Source organism: Littorina saxatilis, unplaced genomic scaffold (assembly GCF_037325665.1).
Source record: "Littorina saxatilis isolate snail1 unplaced genomic scaffold, US_GU_Lsax_2.0 scaffold_413, whole genome shotgun sequence".
Lineage (NCBI taxonomy): Eukaryota > Metazoa > Mollusca > Gastropoda > Littorinimorpha > Littorinidae > Littorina > Littorina saxatilis.
Genome location: NW_027129077.1, coordinates 9,986 through 30,000, shown reverse-complemented (window position 1 = coordinate 30,000; position 20,015 = coordinate 9,986). Strand labels below are relative to the sequence as shown.

Sequence of the window (20,015 nt, the reverse complement as noted above, 5' to 3'; positions counted from 1 at the left end):
AACATCGTTTCGTGCATAGTACAACAGCAGAAGCTGATTTCTACATTTGTTCTTCTTCTTCGTTCATGGGCTGAAACTCCCACATACACTCGAGCTCGTGAGTTTTGCACAAGTGGGTTTGTACGTATATGACCGTTTTACCACGCCGTTAAGTCAAGCCATTCGCCGAATATGGGGCATGCATGATTGGTATTGTCGTTGCTCTATAACTGCCAGACCTCCGATTAAGATTACAGGATCTTTTCCGTGTGCACTTGGTCTTGTGCTTGTGTGTACACACGAAGAGGTATAAGGCACTAGCAGGTCTGCAAATAAGTTGACGAGGGCGATCGGAATAATGTCTACCCTTGAACCACCAGGCGCGGCAGGGATTCCAACACTAAACTTTTCGCATGGGAGGCCAGCAGGCTATTGAGCCCTTGGATTGCATGGGAGGCCAGCAGGCTATTGAGCCCTTGGATTGCATGGGAGGCCAGCAGGCTATTGAACCCTTGGATTGCATGGGAGGCCAGCAGGCTATTGAGCCCTTGGATTGCATGGGAGGCCAGCAGGCTATTGAACCCTTGGATTGCATGGGAGGCCAGCAGGCTATTGAGCCCTTGGATTGCATGGGAGGCCAGCAGGCTATTGAGCCCTTGGATTGCATGGGAGGCCAGCAGGCTATTGAACCCTTGGATTGCATGGGAGGCCAGCAGGCTATTGAGCCCTTGGATTGCATGGGAGGCCAGCAGGCTATTGAACCCTTGGATTGCATGGGAGGCCAGCAGGCTATTGAGCCCTTGGATTGCATGGGAGGCCAGCAGGCTATTGAACCCTTGGATTGCATGGGAGGCCAGCAGGCTATTGAGCCCTTGGATTGCATGGGAGGCCAGCAGGCTATTGAGCCCTTGGATTGCATGGGAGGCCAGCAGGCTATTGAACCCTTGGATTGCATGGGAGGCCAGCAGGCTATTGAACCCTTGGATTGCATGGGAGGCCAGCAGGCTATTGAACCCTTGGATTGCATGGGAGGCCAGCAGGCTATTGAGCCCTTGGATTGCATGGGAGGCCAGCAGGCTATTGAACCCTTGGATTGCATGGGAGGCCAGCAGGCTATTGAACCCTTGGATTGCATGGGAGGCCAGCAGGCTATCTTGGATTTCTTGTTTTGTTTGCCTGCTTGTTGTTAATGTTATTGTTGAGAAATTGCCTCCTGAAGTTGGTCCGAGGACATACACGAATCCGGTATTTTGAATGCATGGCATGTTTGAAAAGTAGCAATGTCTTTTGAAATAAAGACCATGCACACATTTGCACCACAGATTTACAAATTAAAACATTCTCATACATTTCTTTCGTAAAAAATGAGAACCGTTTTCACGTGAATCGAATATACTTGAATACAAATGGCACGCGTGACAATACTCTGCTGACAGAGAGTACCTCCACGCTGTTTTGTAAACCCTCCCACACACCCCCCCACACCCCCGCCCCTTTCTCTGCTCCCCTCCCCACACCACTCTACCTTTTAATGCTCATGTCACACACTTAGGCCTAAAAAAAATAGGTGTGGTTACGGTAACCCGACCTACCCTATTTTTAGGGGCCGACCCTATAACTTTTTATTACATTTGTCAAAAAAAACTAAAAAAACCCGAATGCAGAAAACGCAATGAAAGCGAAAGCGCCCGAGTCGCACACTTATTTCCCAGTCAAGTAGGTTTAATTTGTACACATTAGAAAAAAAAGTTTAAAAAAAAAAGTGATTGCCTACCTTCCTACCCTATTTTGGGGGGCTATGTTACCGTAACCACACCTATTTTTTTGTTGTTGTGGCCTTAGTATGTTGGTAGAACACACACACACATTCAGTATACCTTTCAAAGTCCTTGGCCTAAAATTTGATGCAGAAATGCAATGCAGAAGGTGTGTGTGTGTGCGTGTGTGTGTGTGTGTGTGTGTGTGTGTGTGTGTGTGTGTGTGTTTGACTAAATGTATTCCAGCAGACTGCATGGGAACAAGAGGAAGGTAATGATATCCCCACTAGTTTGTTATGTTCCCGGTTTATTGATATTATAAGATGTTTGATGGGTTGTTGACAGACCTGCTTTTTTGTCGGTCCGAGGGGGAGCATATCGACTTTTGTTTCATATTTATTGACCGCGGCCTTCGGCCTAAAAGTTGGAATACGCGCTATATAAGCTTCATATTGATTGATTGATTGAGTGCAGCGAAGAAAAGAATCGCGATCTTGTTTCCGACTCGGTACCTCTTTGTTTTTCATTAGACCTGTCATTCTGCTTGCTCGGCTTTGTTAGATGTTTGCATATCTTGTTGCTATTTTCTTTGCTTTTATTATTGTTTCTTATTTGTGCTTCGTTTAAAGGCAGAGTAAGCCTCCCGTAAACCATCACAGATACGGTCAGGCTTTTACACACAGTACAAACACCCTTTCATTTAAACACTCACCAATTGACAACATCCTTGCCCTCCGTAAAGAGCGAACAATTTTCAACAATTTACCCGGGGCCCGGGTAGCTCAGGTGGTAGAGCACTGGGCTTGTGATCGAAAGGTCGCTGGTTCGAATCCGGGCCGGGACGGCCACGGGTCAACTTTATGTGCAGACCCAGAGACGGTGTCCATCTCCCACCCTCGTGTCACCACAATGGCACGTTAAAGATATTGGTCATTCTACCATAAGTGCAGAGATGGCTGATACCACCTAAACACGCAAACATCAAAAAGCCGTGAGGGCGTAAAACTCGATTCGTATAAACCAATTCATGTCCAGTATAGGCAATTAAGACCTGACGGACAATAAGCCAATTAAAATTTACTACTTTTACAAAGAATTTATTTTTGCTTGGTTTATCTTACCCCTGAGCCATCGTGAACCCGTGTGATCCAGTTTTCCCTTTTCACAATGCAGTCGTCATAGTTAGTCATTTGAATGCGACTCGACGTGAGCTTATCTACAATAGCACGTTTTTTATGTACGAAACAACGGCTGTGGTTCACAAGAACTCCAGCGATGGCTTTTGACTGTTGAGAGGAACGGCGATTTGCACTGATAAAACCGTCGTCTGCTACGACCCTTGCGTGACCCTGCTTCCGGGCTTTTCTTTTTTTAAACTTTCACAACTTCGAATTGTTCTGATCTTGTCTTGATGAAAAACGAATTCTTTTATGATTAAAGAATGTTTGTGTAACAAGCTGTCAATTTATTATTTAGATTTTAAAAGTTAGGTCTAGCGCAAAAACGAGGCGCCATTGTTCTTCAGGGCCAAATACAAGAAAATAAATTCTTGGAAAATGTCTCACGCTCGACAGAAAGCAGCCAGGATGTTCCCGTTCGGTGAGCGTTCAAATGGAAGTATGCTTGTACTGTATTTAGACGCTCGGGGAGCTCTGTGATGGTTTACGGGAGGCTTACTGTGCCTTTAAAGAACGGCTGCAGGCATCGATGCTTTGCATAGGCGAGGAAAACAAAGTTTGTTTAAAATTTGTAGCAATGAATTGTATGCGTGCCGTAGTCAAGGCAGCGTAACACAACACGTTGAGTATTGAAAAAGTTAGAGAAGTTCTATACACACACACACACACACACACACACACACACACACACACACACAACCACACAGACACATGTGTGCACATGCACACACAGACAGACACACACACACACACAAACACACACACACACAACCACACACACACACCCACACATATACACATATACACACACACACACACACACACACACACAGACACACATACACACACACACAACCGCACATATACACACAGACACACACAGACACAGACAGACACAGACACACACAGACACACATACACACACACACAACCGCACATATACACACAGACACACACAGACACAGACACACACACACACACACACACCACACACACACACACACACACACACACACACACACACACACACACACACACACACGCGCGCGCGCGTTCTAATGTTCCTGGGGAAATAAAATAGTAGTGTAGCAAGATCTCTAAATAAGACCATCCCTGCACTTGGAGACTTACCAAAATGAACAGCCTTAGTTGGTGTTTGCTCTCTGTGCAGCATGTGATTTTTGATAAATTAATTTCTTAACAGGCACTACCGGCAATAAGCCAAATTAATTCATAAAAAATCCCCACTCTTCGTGCGAAGCAGTCAGTCAGGATGCTGATTTTCAGCATGTGTCTAGGAGGATGAATGTTTTTATCCCATGTAAAGTCCTAACGTGAGATATTCAATTCAATTCAATTCAATTCAATTCAATTCAATTCAATTCAATTCAATTCAATTCAATTCAATACAACTTTATTATCTGAGTGTAACGAACAGAAATTTTTCTTTTGGGTCGTGTATAACAGCACATATAAACAACACTCTCAGATCTCGTAGGCACATACAAGTACACATCAATACACACATAACCCAACCACACAGTCATATCCATACCCGCACCCTCACATTCATCCTCGTACGTACTCTCGTTTATCGTTTATGATCATTAATGCATTATGGTTAATATTATTGCTATTCCACTTCTTTTAAACTCAGAAAAGAATATATATAAACAAAAAAGTATTCTTAAAATCTAATCATTTGGGAGGCAATAAATAATTTTTCCGTAAAATATAGGCGATATTAAGTAAGCCGAACTTGTTAAACATGAAAGGGACTCTGCCGTTCAGTTCTTTTATGATTGATCTATTGATCTAGTGATTTTTGATTTTTCTCGTTCTCACAACCCAGCAGAGTCATGTAGGAACGGTTCAGCTCTGCTCTGTTTGCTCTGTTGAAAACTCGGCCCACTTCCGAAAAAAAACTATTCGTATTTGTGACCATCCACCACGGAATAAGTCGCATGTCACCTTTGCATGATTTTCATATTTTTACATTTTCCTAAAGAGTTTTTTATGCTCTATCCAGTGGTGAAAACCGTTTTAGAAAAGGGCGAAAACTGTTTGAGTTATAATCCTGTGACTAAGGTGACCCTCACACTCTAACAGTCACTCCCCGGACTTATATATAAAGCCTAGCGCAGAACCGCGCGATGTGACATGCGACTCATTTCGTGGTGGAGGGTCACATTTTAAGTCATAACACCAGAACACATAATCCAAACATTCGAAATTCTTGGCTGTTTATACTTGCTCTTGCATGATTGATTGATTGATTCTTTATTCTTATCCTTCCTGAGAATCTAGGAGAATCACAGAGGACTGTTTACCTGTTTCCTCTTTTTCCTGGTCTAAACTCGGTAAACGTTTTTGAAAGAAAGTATTCGCACTCAAGGCATAACACCAAGGCGTATTCTTCAAACATTCGAAGTTCTTGGTTAATAATGCTGGTCAACAACAAACAGAATTTGAGATGAGTTTTCACAGTGCTACGTGTATGCATACATAACCAAAGGCTGGAGTATACACCTGAGGCCATTTTCAAAGTGGTTAGGCAGATATAAAGGTTTGGTTTTATGTTAGTTCAGTGTTTTGTTTATCAGGAAAAAAACAAAATGAATAGAGCTTGTCGCGCAAAATTTTGAGATAACGACTGAAGTTTGAGCATAGGTATGAGATTTTTTCACGCAAACCCTACTGAAGAATTTGTGATATTGTATTGTGAATATGTTAACAAAAAAACAATCGGATGATCACAAACTGAAGAAGAGAAATAGGGAAGCAAAATAGAACATCAAACATAGTGATTTTACAGGTGAATTTGGAGAAAAAAAACTTATGTATCCATTTTTGAAGCCCAATTTGAAGCATGGAACACAGTCAAACATAAATTAAAAGTGTTAAAGTGGTTACAGTGTTCAGAAATAGTGTTAAATAACAAGTTGAGTTATCCCTCTTCACCAATTTTAAAAGAAATACACCTCTTGTCGTGCAAAATTTTGAACTGTAATGCTTTTACTACCCCCACCCCCTACTCACTTTTCAGAAAAGAGTGCATATTATCTTCCAAATAGACAAGCCAGGTAGTCAGATGATCAAAACTTAAGAACAGAAATAGGGAAGCAAAATAGAACATGCAACATAGTGATTTAACTGGTGAATTCAGAAAAAAACACCTTTTTACTCATTTTATAAGCTGAATTTAAAGCTTGAAAGACAGAAAAAAATAAATTAACAGTGCAAAACTGGTTCCAGTGTTCAGAAATAGTGTTAGATACCAAGTTGAGTTATCCCTTTTCATCACAGTTAAAAGAAACACACCTCTTGTCGCGCAAAATCTTGAACTGTGATCATGGCGATCTCTACTTCAGGCCTACCCGTCACGCATCTGGGGGCCAGAAAAGTCATGTAATGATGATATCAAGAAAACGTACAAAACACACTTTATACGAACGAGGAAAACGACGAGTCAACAAATACTCGATTCCAAAACTGACCCGGGCACGTGGCAGTTATGTTGGCAGTTCAAGTCTTAGTTTTCACGCCTGTCGCGTAATCGGTCTTGTGGCGGGGTGGTAAGACGTTTGCCTCCAATGCCGGCGGTCTTGTGGCGGGGTGGTGAGACGTTTGCCTCCAATGCCGGCGGTCTTGTGGCGGGGTGGTGAGACGTTTGCCTCCAATGCCGGCGGTCTTGTGGCGGGGTGGTGAGACGTTTGCCTCCAATGCCGGCGGTCTTGTGGCGGGGTGGTAAGACGTTTGCCTCCAATGCCGGCGGTCTTGTGGCGGGGTGGTAAGACGTTTGCCTCCAATGCCGGCGGTCTTGTGGCGGGGTGGTAAGACGTTTGCCTCCAATGCCGGCGGTCTTGTGGCGGGGTGGTAAGACGTTTGCCTCCAATGCCGGCGGTCTTGTGGCGGGGTGGTAAGACGTTTGCCTCCAATGCCGGCGGTCTTGTGGCGGGGTGGTAAGACGTTTGCCTCCAATGCCGGCGGTCTTGTGGCGGGGTGGTAAGACGTTTGCCTCCAATGCCGGCGGTCTCGGGTTCGCGTCCCCAAGTACTTTTGTAAAACATGATTTTTTTTACTTTCTTTTCTTTTTTTCTGAACTCTATGTTCTTGTATTTTTATTCTTTTTGATTTATCCCAAAGGTTTTTAGTCGTGTATTGAAAATCGAATATAGTGCGTGAGTGCCCTTGAACAGCTTTCCTAAATCCCGTATTCTAATTTTAGTATGGGATATCCCCAAGAAAAGGTCAAAGGGCATATGTATCACCGCGTGTCGACTGCTGGTAATAGTAATAATACAAGAATTTATAACGCGCACATATCTCACCACAAGGCGACTGAAGACTCAATAGTATATACATACTTCTAGATAATAGACTTCTGACGAAACGAATTCACAGAAATGTTCCTAGTCTGCACAAAGAGCAGCTATAGGCCATTGATTTTTGGAATGTGTCTGAATGTATCCCATAAAAAGGCAGACTCTTTCTCCCGCAGACTGGTCGGCTCGCATATCAACTAGTGGGTCCTGAACTTCCTCACAGGAAATGTTCCTTTCAAGGACATGAGTTGATGATACACAAAGAACTCGCCTATCAAACCCGGCCAGGCTTTTACACGGGGCAAGACTTGCCCTCCACTTGGTCACATACCAAAACTTGACCAGTCTGTGTGATTCCTCTGTACTGTGGGACATTTAAATATGATACTTTCGTTAAATCCGCTGCTGGCTTTTTAAAGAATTAGTTGATCAAAACAAATAACATTTTAGTTCCCACAGAAAGCAGTCATGGTGTTGAGTGTTGGTATGTGTCCAAGTGGAGGGATGGTCGTAAGAGCCTAGCCAGATGTGGGGCGGTGAGCCAAACCGCTTACACGAAGAGCACTGTGCCGTTAAGATCAGCGGTGAGCCAAACCGCTTACACGAAGAGCACTGTGCCGTTAAGATCAGCGGTGAGCCAAACCGCTTACACGAAGAGCACTGTGCCGTTAAGATCAGCGGTGAGCCAAACCGCTTACACGAAGAGCACTGTGCCGTTAAGATCAGCGGTGAGCCAAACCGCTTACACGAAGAGCACTGTGCCGTTAAGATCAGCGGTGAGCCAAACCGCTTACACGAAGAGCACTGTGCCGTTAAGATCAGCGGTGAGCCAAACCGCTTACACGAAGAGCACTGTGCCGTTAAGATCAGCGGTGAGCCAAACCGCTTACACGAAGAGCACTGTGCCGTTAAGATCAGCGGTGAGCCAAACCGCTTACACGAAGAGCACTGTGCCGTTAAGATCAGCGGTGAGCCAAACCGCTTACACGAAGAGCACTGTGCCGTTAAGATCAGCGGTGAGCCAAACCGCTTACACGAAGAGCACTGTGCCGTTAAGATCAGCGGTGAGCCAAACCGCTTACACGAAGAGCACTGTGCCGTTAAGATCAGCGGTGAGCCAAACCGCTTACACGAAGAGCACTGTGCCGTTTAGATCAGCGGTGAGCCAAACCGCTTACACGAAGAGCACTGTGCCGTTAAGATCAGCGGTGAGCCAAACCGCTTACACGAAGAGCACTGTGCCGTTAAGATCAGCGGTGAGCCAAACCGCTTACACGAAGAGCACTGTGCCGTTTAGATCAGCGGTGAGCCAAACCGCTTACACGAAGAGCACTGTGCCGTTAAGATCAGCGGTGAGCCAAACCGCTTACACGAAGAGCATTGTGCCGTTTAGATCAGCGGTGAGCCAAACCGCTTACACGAAGAGCACTGTGCCGTTAAGATCAGCGGTGAGCCAAACCGCTTACACGAAGAGCACTGTGCCGTTAAGATCAGCGGTGAGCCAAACCGCTTACACGAAGAGCACTGTGCCGTTAAGATCAGCGGTGAGCCAAACCGCTTACACGAAGAGCACTGTGCCGTTAAGATCACATATCATAAAACGATTTACACGAGACGAAAATGATCTTGTACTTCATAAAACTCTGAATAGCATAGTAAGTAAGAGAGCAAATATTTGTTCACCAGGTCCTGCATGCGATATGGTGAACAACTTCTGACAGGTCTACGTACAAGCACTGTCTGAGATTTAATCCTTAGCAAATGAAATTAAAAACTGAGTCAATATTCGGTTTACGAGTTAGCCACTGATTTGAAAGAAGACGTACGTATTTCATACGTGCCTCTTTCTTTTGTTCTTTGGATGTAAATGTAGATGTTTTCTCCGTGAGTTTTCTTTGTTAATTACCAATGGAAGTGTTGCGTTTTGTTTTCTCTATTGCTTGCTTGACTAAATCCAAAAACAAAGAGACTGCCAACGTTCCAAAATTCAGAATCAAAAAACAAGAAAGGTAGGTTGTTGGAACGTTTGTTATTGACAAAACAATACATTCACAAATATATCGACCCAACGGTCTTTTAAGTGCACAGACATACAATAACGAAAACTTATCTGGCTGATTTTTTCTTCCGCCTGCCACGAAGCATCGCCATCTCTGACATTGGAAGAAGCTAACCATCAAAACCAAAACCAAATCATTACAACAACAACAACAACAACAACACACACACACACACACACACGCGCGCGCGCACGCACGCACGCACGCACACAAACACACACACACACACACACACACACACACACACACACACAAACACACATGCACGCACGCTTGTGTAAGTGCGAACACACTCCAGTTCTTGCTTCGTCGTTGCGTTTATATTTGTACAGATTCAATCAGTTGCTTCAAGTTTGACATCCGTGACGACAAGTACTATTTTCATAAATAATGGCGGTTTGTCAAAAAGAATGAAGAGAGAGCTTCTTGAAGGGAGGCAATTCACTTCTGAATTTGCATAGACAGGGCCGCTAATCTCCCTTCCAGGATTGCATGTTTGCTGTTGTTTCGGACTTGCTTCCTTGTACAGCTTGCGCCCTTCAGATTTTTTTTTAAAATAGGTTAAAATACGATTTTTTAAAAAGCAACAACTTTCAATACCTCAGAGTCGCATTCCTAGAACGTTTCTGTGGGCTTGTGACTGTGGGTTCAATGTATTTGAAAGTGTCTTGATTCTCTTCAAGTCGTGTATTTGATGCACACTGCGAAGACTTGCAATATCTAAGACTCTCTCTCACATACACACACACACACACACACACACACACACACACACACACACACACACACATACACACACACACACATACACAAACATACACACCCTCACAACACACAAACACACACACAAACATACACACACACACACACACACAAACACACACACACACACACACACACATACACACACACACACATTTCTTTCTTTCTTTCTTTGCCTGTTTGTTTGTTTGTGTGTTAATTCGTTCGTTTGGTTGTTATCATGACACAAAGCAATCTAGAACTGCCTTAGAATGACCGTTCGGACAATCAATTAATCCCATTTTAAAAATCTAATCAAGATGGGAGAATTAAGTTAACGAACACTTTAATATAGTCGTATTCCCGTCGCCTATGTCTGAATTATGTCAACAGTGTTGTTGATTCAGGTCAACTGCATTTCTGTCGTCGTTTATGGCTTGGCCCCGGCCCCGTTCACGTGAGGGAGCATGTAAGGATATAGGAAAACACTTTTGGAGGATAGGCGTCGATAACGAAATAACATGCTGGTATTCGGCACACCCTGAATATAAACGACGCAGTTTTTGTTTGTTTGACAAGCAGGCTTTCTTCGCCGATGAAACAGTATGATAATGTTGATGCCTATGTTGTATATAGATAAGCGTCACTAGCTCCTTGCTCTTTTACAGTTCGTCATGTGATGACTAGAAATGTTATAACGAGAGCGGAGAGCGAGGTTTGTCTCCTTGGGTATATGTGTCTGTCTGTGTGTGTGTGTGTTTGTGCCAAGCATATCTCAACAATAACTGGGCGGCCTTTTAGAAAAATTAGTTTACACGCATTTGGGAGCATTTGCTTCAGATAGACAGTGTAAAACAAATTTACTTTTCATTACAGTATTCATTTAAATGTTTGGGAATTAAAAAATATCCCAATTTGACAAACATGAACTAACTGTATTTTGCCAAATGTGACCTCCGTACAATGTTGTATGCATATTACACTGGAGACAGTGTCGTCTTCATATCTTGTCTTTCGCTGCAAGTAGAAACCTCATTTGTTGCTAAGACCGTGCTACTCCAAGGTGTAGAGTAGCACGGGGTCAAACGCCCACCACCGATATTTCGGATTTGACATGACCGAACGCGTCACTTCCTGCTTTTCTGACTTCGTTTACCAAGCAGATGGCGGAACTGTGGTGGGCGTTTGACCTGGGCGTTTAACCCCGTGCTACTCTACACCGAATTGCAGCTCAGTCGACTCATAAACACCTGAGATCTAATCTCAATGCAGACTAACAGACAGACAGACAATTCAAACAAGCAAACAGACACAGCTGAAACATATTAACCCCCGAATATACCAGGTGTGATTAGAATGGAGTTTGTGAACAAATCTGTGTGGAAATGATGCTTGTCCTTTATGGAGCCCAAAGTCTACTACGCAGAGACTTCGCAATTATGTTTTCTAACCAATAATTCAATGGCAAAACTTCGTGCAGTCGACTTCGCCCAATTTATTTGAGGATTTAGCTTCAATGTAGGAAAAGTAATACACGTACAGAGAGCACCAAAGAAGCGAGTACGGTTTTGAAGTTTTATTCACAGTGAAAAGATATAATTATAAAATTAAAAATGCATCAAAAAAACGACAGCAAAAGCCTGATTGTATCAATTCCCGGGTGGTTAGAGATTCGAGCCCAACCAAACAAATAAAAGCAGGACATTGCAACATGTAAAGTCAAAGATATATATAAACAAAATGAGATCCAACAATTAACACGAAACAATGGTTTAGGTGTACTTAGTGAAAGCTTTCTAATCAGTTTTCTGAATTATCACCGGGTAACTACAAGACTATGATAAATTGGGTTCATAATAAACACAAAACACCCAATAGAATACAAAGAAAGTTTCAAACAGTTTTGCTGATTGAAAAAAACAATGAGTGCATACAAAGCGCAGCAAATCATGCTTCAGAGACTTACACTCATATTTGGTCGAATGCAAAGTATGGACATCACCAATAATCCGCAAATAGATTTATTTAAAGCGTACTTTACAGATACGTTCCTTGTCATGTAAGTAATGCTGTAGGTGACCGTAGATGCGTGACGACTGGACAGCGTGACGACTGGACAGCGTGACGACTGGACAGCGTGACGACTGGACAGCGTGACGACTGGACAGCGTCAAACAGCAAGCCTCCACTTGGACACATACCAAACCTCCGCAGCTTGTTGTGCACAGTCAGCATTTTCTCTTGACTTCATTTCGTGACTCCAGTGTCAATTTGCCACATTATTTCCTTTAAAAAAAACACCTGTATTTGTGGTTCCAAAAACCCAACAATTGCAGAGAACGTAATTTTGTTCATTAAATCATATTCAAACATTCTTTCAACTGGAATTTTTCGAGAAATGTGCTGACATTTTTCATCTATTTTTGCTTATTGCGGTACAGGACATTCGGGTTAGTTTTTTTTTATTTTTGTTTTATACCTAATGTATGCTATAAGAAAGGCCGCTGTATCAGGGCTTAAAAATAACATTTTATAATTATATTTTGCCTGGGATGCTCATGTAATTTGCTTGGTACTTGTGACACCCCTACTGGATGACGGTATTTTGAATTTGGTCATAAATACAAACTGACAGGCTCAGCAGTATAGTTGGTGGTACTGCTGACAATGTCACGGAAAAATCATAGTGAACTTTCTTTAAAAACCATATTATTGCACTTTTAATGGTTCTGAAAAGTGCAGTGGACAAGCAAACAAGCATTCTGTATGTGACAACTTTCAGAACATTTGACGAAATAGTGGAATTTTCTTTTGCTTTGACCTTTTAATTTCAGCTGAGATTGCTATTTTGCATACTCCCACACTTGCTTAAAATACTCAGTCCACTGGCAATCGAATGAATGTCCTGGTTTTGTCTGGGTGCAACGCCAAGTACAATCACCCGTGGTCATTTTTTCCCCGTACATCTGGGTCACATCCCTCTTATTTGTAGCATGCGCGTGTTTTACAAAATCAGCCCGAAACGTATGCTTCTCTGCAAAGAAGGATATCAAAGGCTAAAGTTGCAACCTTTAAACTTAAAATTGCTTCATTTGAAAGTGTCAAAAAACACAAGTTTATTTTAAGAAAAAAAAGGGCAATAACTATTGTCTGGTGCGACCAAAGAGAGATAAATCACAACTCTAACATATTGTTCACATAGAGCAATCAATAAGCTTTACACTGATATATACTGTTCCGTGACTTGTGTGTGTGTTATGAACATATACCGCTTGTTTGAATAGTGATTCTCAATAATGATTACACGATCTGTATATGTTCACTTCCGCGGCGAGCAGCACGGCGAGCAGCACGGCGAGCACGCCAGCGGTAGAGTGCGATCAGGATGCACAGTCCGACCAAGCTGCCGAGAATGTTACCAACACTGAAAGTGTAAAAAGCCCATCTTCAAACCCGTCAAGAAACCCACCATCAAACCCATCAAGAAGCCCACCATCAAACCCGTCAAGAAGCCCACCATCAAACCCATCAAGAAACCCACCATCAAACCCATCAAGAAACCCACCATCATACCCGTCAAAAAGCCCAACATCAAACACATCAAGAAACCCACCATCAAACCCATCAAGAAACCCACCATCAAACCCGTCAAAAAGCCCATCATCAAACCCATCAAGAAGCCCATCATCAAACCTATCAAGAAGCCCACCATCAAACCCATCAAAAAGCCCATCATCAAACCCATCAAGAAGCCCATCATCAAACCCGTCAAGAAACCCACCATCAAACCCATCAAGAAGCCCATCATCAAACCCGTCAAGAAACCCACCATCAAACCCATCAAGAAGCCCACCATCAAACCCGTCAAGAAACCCACCATCAAACCCATCAAGAAGCACATCATCAAACCCATCAAGAAGCCCACCATCAAACCCATCAAGAAGCCCACCATCAAACCCATCAAGAAGCCCATCATCAAACCCGTCAAAAAGCCCATCATCAAACCCATCAAGAAGCCCACCATCAAACCCGTCAAGAAACCCACCATCAAACCTATCAATAAACCCACCATCAAACCCGTCAAGAAGCCCACCATCAAACCCATTAAGAAGCCCATCATCAAACCCATCAAGAAACCCACCATCAAACCCATCAAGAAACCCACCATCAAACCCGTCAAGAAACCCACCATCAAACCCATCAAGAAACCCACCATCAAACCCGTCAAGAAGCCCACCATCAAACCCGTCAAGAAACCCACCATCAAACCCGTCAAGAAACCCACCATCAAACCCGTCAAGAAGCCCATCATCAAACCCATCAAGAAGCCCATCATCAAACCCATCAAGAAGCCCACCATCAAACCCATCAAGAAACCCACCATCAAACCCATCAATAAACCCACAATCAAACCCATCAAGAAACCCACCATCAAACCCGTCAAAAAGCCCACCATCAAACCCGTCAAGAAACCCACCATCAAACCCGTCAAGAAACCCACCATCAAACCTGTCAAGAAGCCCACCATCAAACCCATCAAGAAACCCACCATCAAACCCGTCAAGAAGCCCACAATCAAACCCATCAAGAAGCCCACCATTAAACCCGTCAAGAAGCCCACCATCAAACCCATCAAGAAGCCTATCATCAAACCCATCAAGAAGCCCACCATTAAACCTGTCAAGAAGCCCACCATCAAACCCATCAAGAAGCCTATCATCAAACCCATCAAGAAACCCACCATCAAACCCGTCAAGAAGCCCACCATCAAACCCGTCAAGAAGCCCACCATCAAACCCATCAAGAAACCCATCATCAACCGATTTAGAAGCCCATCATCAAACCCATCAAGAAACCCACCATGAAACACATCAAGAAGCCCATCAAAAAGCCCACCATCAAACCCATCAAGAAGCCCATCATCAAACCCATCAAGAAGCCCATCATCAAACCCATCAAGAAGCCCATCATCAAACCCATCAAGAAACCAACCATCAAACCCATAAAAACACACCATCAAACCCATCAAGAAGCCCACCATCAAACCCATCAAGAAGCCCATCATCAAACCCATCAAGAAGCCCACCATCAAACCCATCAAGAAGCCTATCATCAAACCCATCAAAAAACCACCATCAAACCCATCAAGAAGCCCATCATCAAACCCATCAAGAAGCCCACCATCAAACCCATCAAGAAACCAACCATCAAACCCGTCAAGAAACCCACCATCAAACCCATCAAGAAGCCCATCACTAAATCAATCAATGGGTGCAATAATGTTTTGGCGGAGTTTATTTGACTCACCTGAAACTAGTAGTCCTATCGGGACAGCAATGGTACTCACAACACCCATTGCGACAGTAAATTCGTTCATAGCCTTCGTCCCGATCCCAGATGAGACATTGCTCGACCGCATCACTAACTGAAAGCGAAAACAAATGTTGTCTTGTTGTGCAAATAGACGAAAAAATACCGACGAAAACATGCACGCACGCACAGTCAAGCAAATGAAGGCCAACACACACACACACACACACACACACACACACACACACACACACACACACACACACACACACACACACACACACACATTCTCAAAGCAATTACAAAAGTGTACTTACATATTGATATGATTTATCTGAGAACAACACCCCTCTAACGCCCAAGCTCTGAAACATTTGGGAACCAACAAGAGCGAGAAACAAGTGACAGTATACCTGAATGAAGAGAAACGGTCTCACTTACCCGAAACACAGCCCAGCGAAACCAGCACCAACAGCAAGCAGCCTGTCATATCCGCTATTTTGAGTGAGTCATATTTGTATCGTAACATGAAAAGCTACGACTCCCTTTGACATATACACAGACGGCACACTGTAGGATCCGGGTACATTTGCAGGCGCACGAACTCCTTGGCTGATGATGATCATTGGCTTTGCTTTGGGTTGGTATTGTTTCATTTGTCACATGTGTCCCTCTTTGCTTGTTTGTTTGTTTGTTTGTTTGTTTGTTTGTCTGTTTGTTTGTTTGTTTGTTTGTTTGTTTGTTTGTTTGTTTGTTTGTCTGTTTGTGTCTGTTTGTTTGTTTGTGTTTGCGTGTTTCTGTTTGTTTGTTTGTTGGTTGGTTTGTTGGCGTGTTAATTGCTTGTTTGTTTGTTTGTTTGTTTGTTTGTCTGTTTGTTTGTTTGTTTGTTTGTTTGTTTGTTTGTCTGTTCGTGTCTGTTTGTTTGTTTGTGTTTGCGTGTTTCTGTTTGTTTGTTTGTTGGTTGGTTTGTTGGCGTGTTAATTGCTTGTTTGTTTGTTTGTGTGTTGGTTTGTTTGTTTATTGGGAATGATGGCACAAAACTGACCAGAACTGCCTCAGAATTAGCGTATGGACGTTCAGCCACTCAGTCCAAGTTTACACATTGAGAACATGATGTGTCAATAAAGGAGACGAACGCTTTAATATCGCCTAATAATATTCTCGTCGCTCTATCCGAAGCTGCCAATAAATTGAACATGCTTAGAAAGAATAAGCAGAAGAAAAAAATAAATACATGTAGCAGTAACGATGCACATAGCGGAGTTAAGAAAATTTGGTTTGATAACGAATGTAAACAGACAAGAAGGAAATATAGAAAAATAAAGAGAAAATTTAAAGCCCAACCAAATAACAGAGAGATCATACAAGATAAGGCCCAAGCATTCAAGGATTATAAGGGAACACTGAGTAAAAGTTATAATAGTTATTTAAAGCAACTACATAAGAAAATTCGAACAATGAAGTCTTCTGACCCCAGCAGTTATTGGAAATTGATAAGTGGATGTGACCAGCAGAAGAAACAAGCGATGCATGATATATCCCGTGAAGTATTTGTAAAACATTTTGAAAAACTTAGTAATGTATCTGAGCACGACTTGATTGATGTGCAAGATGATGTGCTTGATGACACAGACCTTATGAATGAACAATTGAATGTTGATATTACAAAGGAGGAGGTGATGATATGTGTAAACAATTTAAAGAATAACAAAGCTTGCGGATACGATGGTATTATAAACGAGTTTTTGAAATATTCCTCACCAAAACTATTAACTATTGTAACACGTGTATTTAACTTGATATTGCATACTGGGAAAATGCCTAAAGCTTGGACAGTGGGGTATATAAGCCCAATCTTTAAAGGTAAAGGCTCAACAGCCGACCCTGATAATTATAGAGGAATCAGTGTACTAAGTTGTTTTGGAAAACTTTTTACAAGTGTGATAAATAAAAGATTGCATGCATTTCTGGATGACAATTCTGTGATCGGCAACGAACAAGCTGGTTTCCGAAAAGGCCACTCTACTGTAGACCACATTTTTGCACTACATTGTCTTATTGATATATTTTTACAACAAAAGAAAAAGTTATATTGTGCTTTCATTGATCTGCGTAAAGCTTTTGATTCTGTGCAACGCAATCTCCTGTGGCAGAAGCTGATGCAACGGAATATTAATGGTAAGGTATTGAATGTAATTAAGGACATGTATGATAAGGCAAAATTGTGCGTGAAGGTGAACAGTGTATTCTCCGAGACGTTCACCTCAAACATCGGGCTTCTTCAGGGCGAAAATTTATCACCGATTCTTTTCTCACTATTTTTAAACGACCTGAAGCAGTTTTTGATTGAATATGATGTCAGCCTAGAGTTGCCCCTGAAAAGAGCCCAAGAAATAGATGTTGAACGCATTAATGACTATATGTATGTGTTCCTGTTAATATATGCTGATGATACTGCTATACTCGCCGAAACACCTGGAGAAATGCAAAAAGCCCTGGATGGACTAGATCGTTATTGTAAGAACTGGGGACTAAGCATAAATATTGAAAAGACAAAAATAGTTGTTTTTTCGCGGGGGAAAATACGGAATATCCCAAATTTTGTCTTGAATGGAGTACCTGTCCAAGTAGTTTGGGACTATGTGTACTTAGGTGTACTATTTAATTATAATAACAAATTTCATAATGCCATGAAACGTCAATGTTTGATTGGTAACCGTGCAATGTTCTCGTTAATTCGAAAATGTAGAAAACTAAATTTACCAATTGATGTGCAATTGGATCTTTTTGAGAAGTGTGTACATCCAATTTTGTTGTATGGTTGTGAGGTGTGGGGATATGATTCATTAGACATATTGTCAAGGTTTCAATTGCGATTTTTAAAAATGCTTCTTGATGTATATAAAACTACACCCACTTGTATGGTTTACGGAGAGCTTGGTCGTTATCCAATTAGAATTGAGGTACAATGTCAGTTACTGGTTTATTGGTATAAACTGATGAAAGAAATGAACGATGGTGCGAATAAGATGTCTTGTTTAATGTTAAAACTACATTTGAAGTTGTACCATGTACAAAACGTTAAATTGCCCTGGCTGTCGCATGTCAGTACTATGTTAAATAAGTTGGGTCTATCATATTTATGGACAACTCAGAGTCTTGCCGTCTCAGGTTTTAAAAACGTTGTAAAACAAAGGCTAAGAGATCAATTCCTGCAGGAATGGAACACTGACGTGAATGCCAACAGCTTGTGTTTTAATTACAGAATATATAAAAAGGATTTTTGTCTGGAAAGGTATTTGCTTTGGTTGCCTAGGAAACTCCAAGTTAAACTAGCAAAATTTAGAACAAGCAATCATAAGTTGCCAATACATCAGCACAGATTTTTTAATGTTCCTAGAAATGAAAGATTGTGTGACATGTGCGATAAAAATGAATTAGGTGATGAGTTTCACTATTTGTTCAGTTGTACCGACGAAAGTATAGTGTCTGAAAGAAGAACATTAATTAGTCCTTATTACCGATCTCACCCAAATTGTTTAAAATATGAACAGCTAATGAATTGTAAATCTAAGATAAAACTAATGAAGCTAGCAAGATTTGTAGCCCATGTTATGATTTTAGTATGTTAGCGTTATATCTAGTTTCTTTATTGGTATGTATATATGTAATACATGCTTTTGTTTTGTGTTTTTACAAAAGATGCATGGCATAATGGTATTGCCAATTTACTTCAGCTGTATATTATCGTTGTCCGCTTAATGTATACATATTATCTGCCTGATTTCTTACCTGATTTTGTTAAACCTATTTTTCTTTTTGTTTGCATGTATGGAAGTGTATATTGCCAATTTAATTTGGTCGTATAGTAATGTTGTATTTGTCCGCTCAATTTATATACATATATTAACTGTCTGATTTGTTACCTTTTTTTGTTAAAGTTATATCTTTGTTTCAAAGCCCTCTGGGCCCAAAACAATAAAATACTTGACTTGACTTGACTTGACTTGATAATGTCAAGTCGTGTGTCGAAAATGGTGGTTTAAATATGATTGATTTGAAACACATGCAGGCATCCTTTTTATTACAATGGGCTGTCAGACGGACATCCCCCAAAGTCACGGATACGTGGAAATGTGTTCCAAAGTCAGTGTTTTCAATGTACGGCTCAAATTGTGAATGGTTTTATTCAAATGTTCATTTTCGGAGAATAAAGGGGAGTGAACTTGTCAAATCCAAATTTTGGAAAATTGTTTTGAAAACCTGTTATATAGTTATATTCCCGTCGCCTATGACTGAATAATTTGAAGTCATTTGTTAAATCGGGTCACGGTATTTCTGTCGACGTGTTTGTCCCTTGCCCCGTTCCCCTTGAGTGAGCACGCAGGGATATGCGCATTTTAACAAATAACATCCTGATCTTTACCTTTAATGTAGGATACAAAAATGCACTCACAAAAAGCACAAAAGAAGCGAGTGCGGTTTTAAAGTTTTATTCACGGTAAAAAAAAAATATATATTTAAACATTGAACATTCCAACATGTAAAGTCAAAGATAAAATAAGAGCAACAATTAACATGAAACAATGGTTTATGTGTATTTCGTAAAAGTTTTCTAAGTAGTTTTCTGAATTATCACCGGGTAAACTGCAGGGCCGTTATAAA

The 20,015-nt window shown here is 41.7% G+C and overlaps 2 protein-coding genes and 1 long non-coding RNA gene across 4 annotated transcripts; 2 read left to right on the top strand and 1 right to left on the bottom strand.

Annotated features, from left to right (window-relative positions):
- Positions 1-392: 392 nt before the first annotated feature.
- On the top strand, positions 393-1,169 carry LOC138957353 (uncharacterized). The gene has a single exon (XM_070328476.1). It carries the CDS (start codon positions 393-395, stop codon positions 1,167-1,169), a length of 777 nt encoding a protein of 258 aa, XP_070184577.1.
- Positions 1,170-11,601: 10,432 nt separating this feature from the next.
- On the bottom strand, positions 11,602-15,932 carry LOC138957358 (uncharacterized). Of its 2 annotated transcripts, none has more exons than XR_011453007.1 (3): positions 15,792-15,932; positions 15,348-15,465; positions 11,602-13,464 (listed from the first exon to the last, which is right to left on the bottom strand). It is a non-coding gene; the product is annotated as an uncharacterized lncRNA (long non-coding RNA). The 2 variants fall into 2 exon arrangements; XR_011453006.1 differs by lacking the exon at positions 15,792-15,932 and adding an exon at positions 15,668-15,780.
- On the top strand, positions 13,470-14,905 carry LOC138957356 (uncharacterized; the record flags this gene model as incomplete). Its single annotated transcript, XM_070328480.1, has 2 exons — positions 13,470-14,023; positions 14,056-14,905. Coding segments are annotated over 2 exons (1,404 nt in total), but the record flags the coding sequence as incomplete, so codon positions are not given.
- Positions 15,933-20,015: the final 4,083 nt, after the last annotated feature.

Coding starts and splice junctions, on each gene's coding strand:
- LOC138957353 (XM_070328476.1), top strand. CDS start 393: ATGGGAGGCCAGCAGGCTATTGAGCCCTTGGATTGCATGGGAGGCCAG.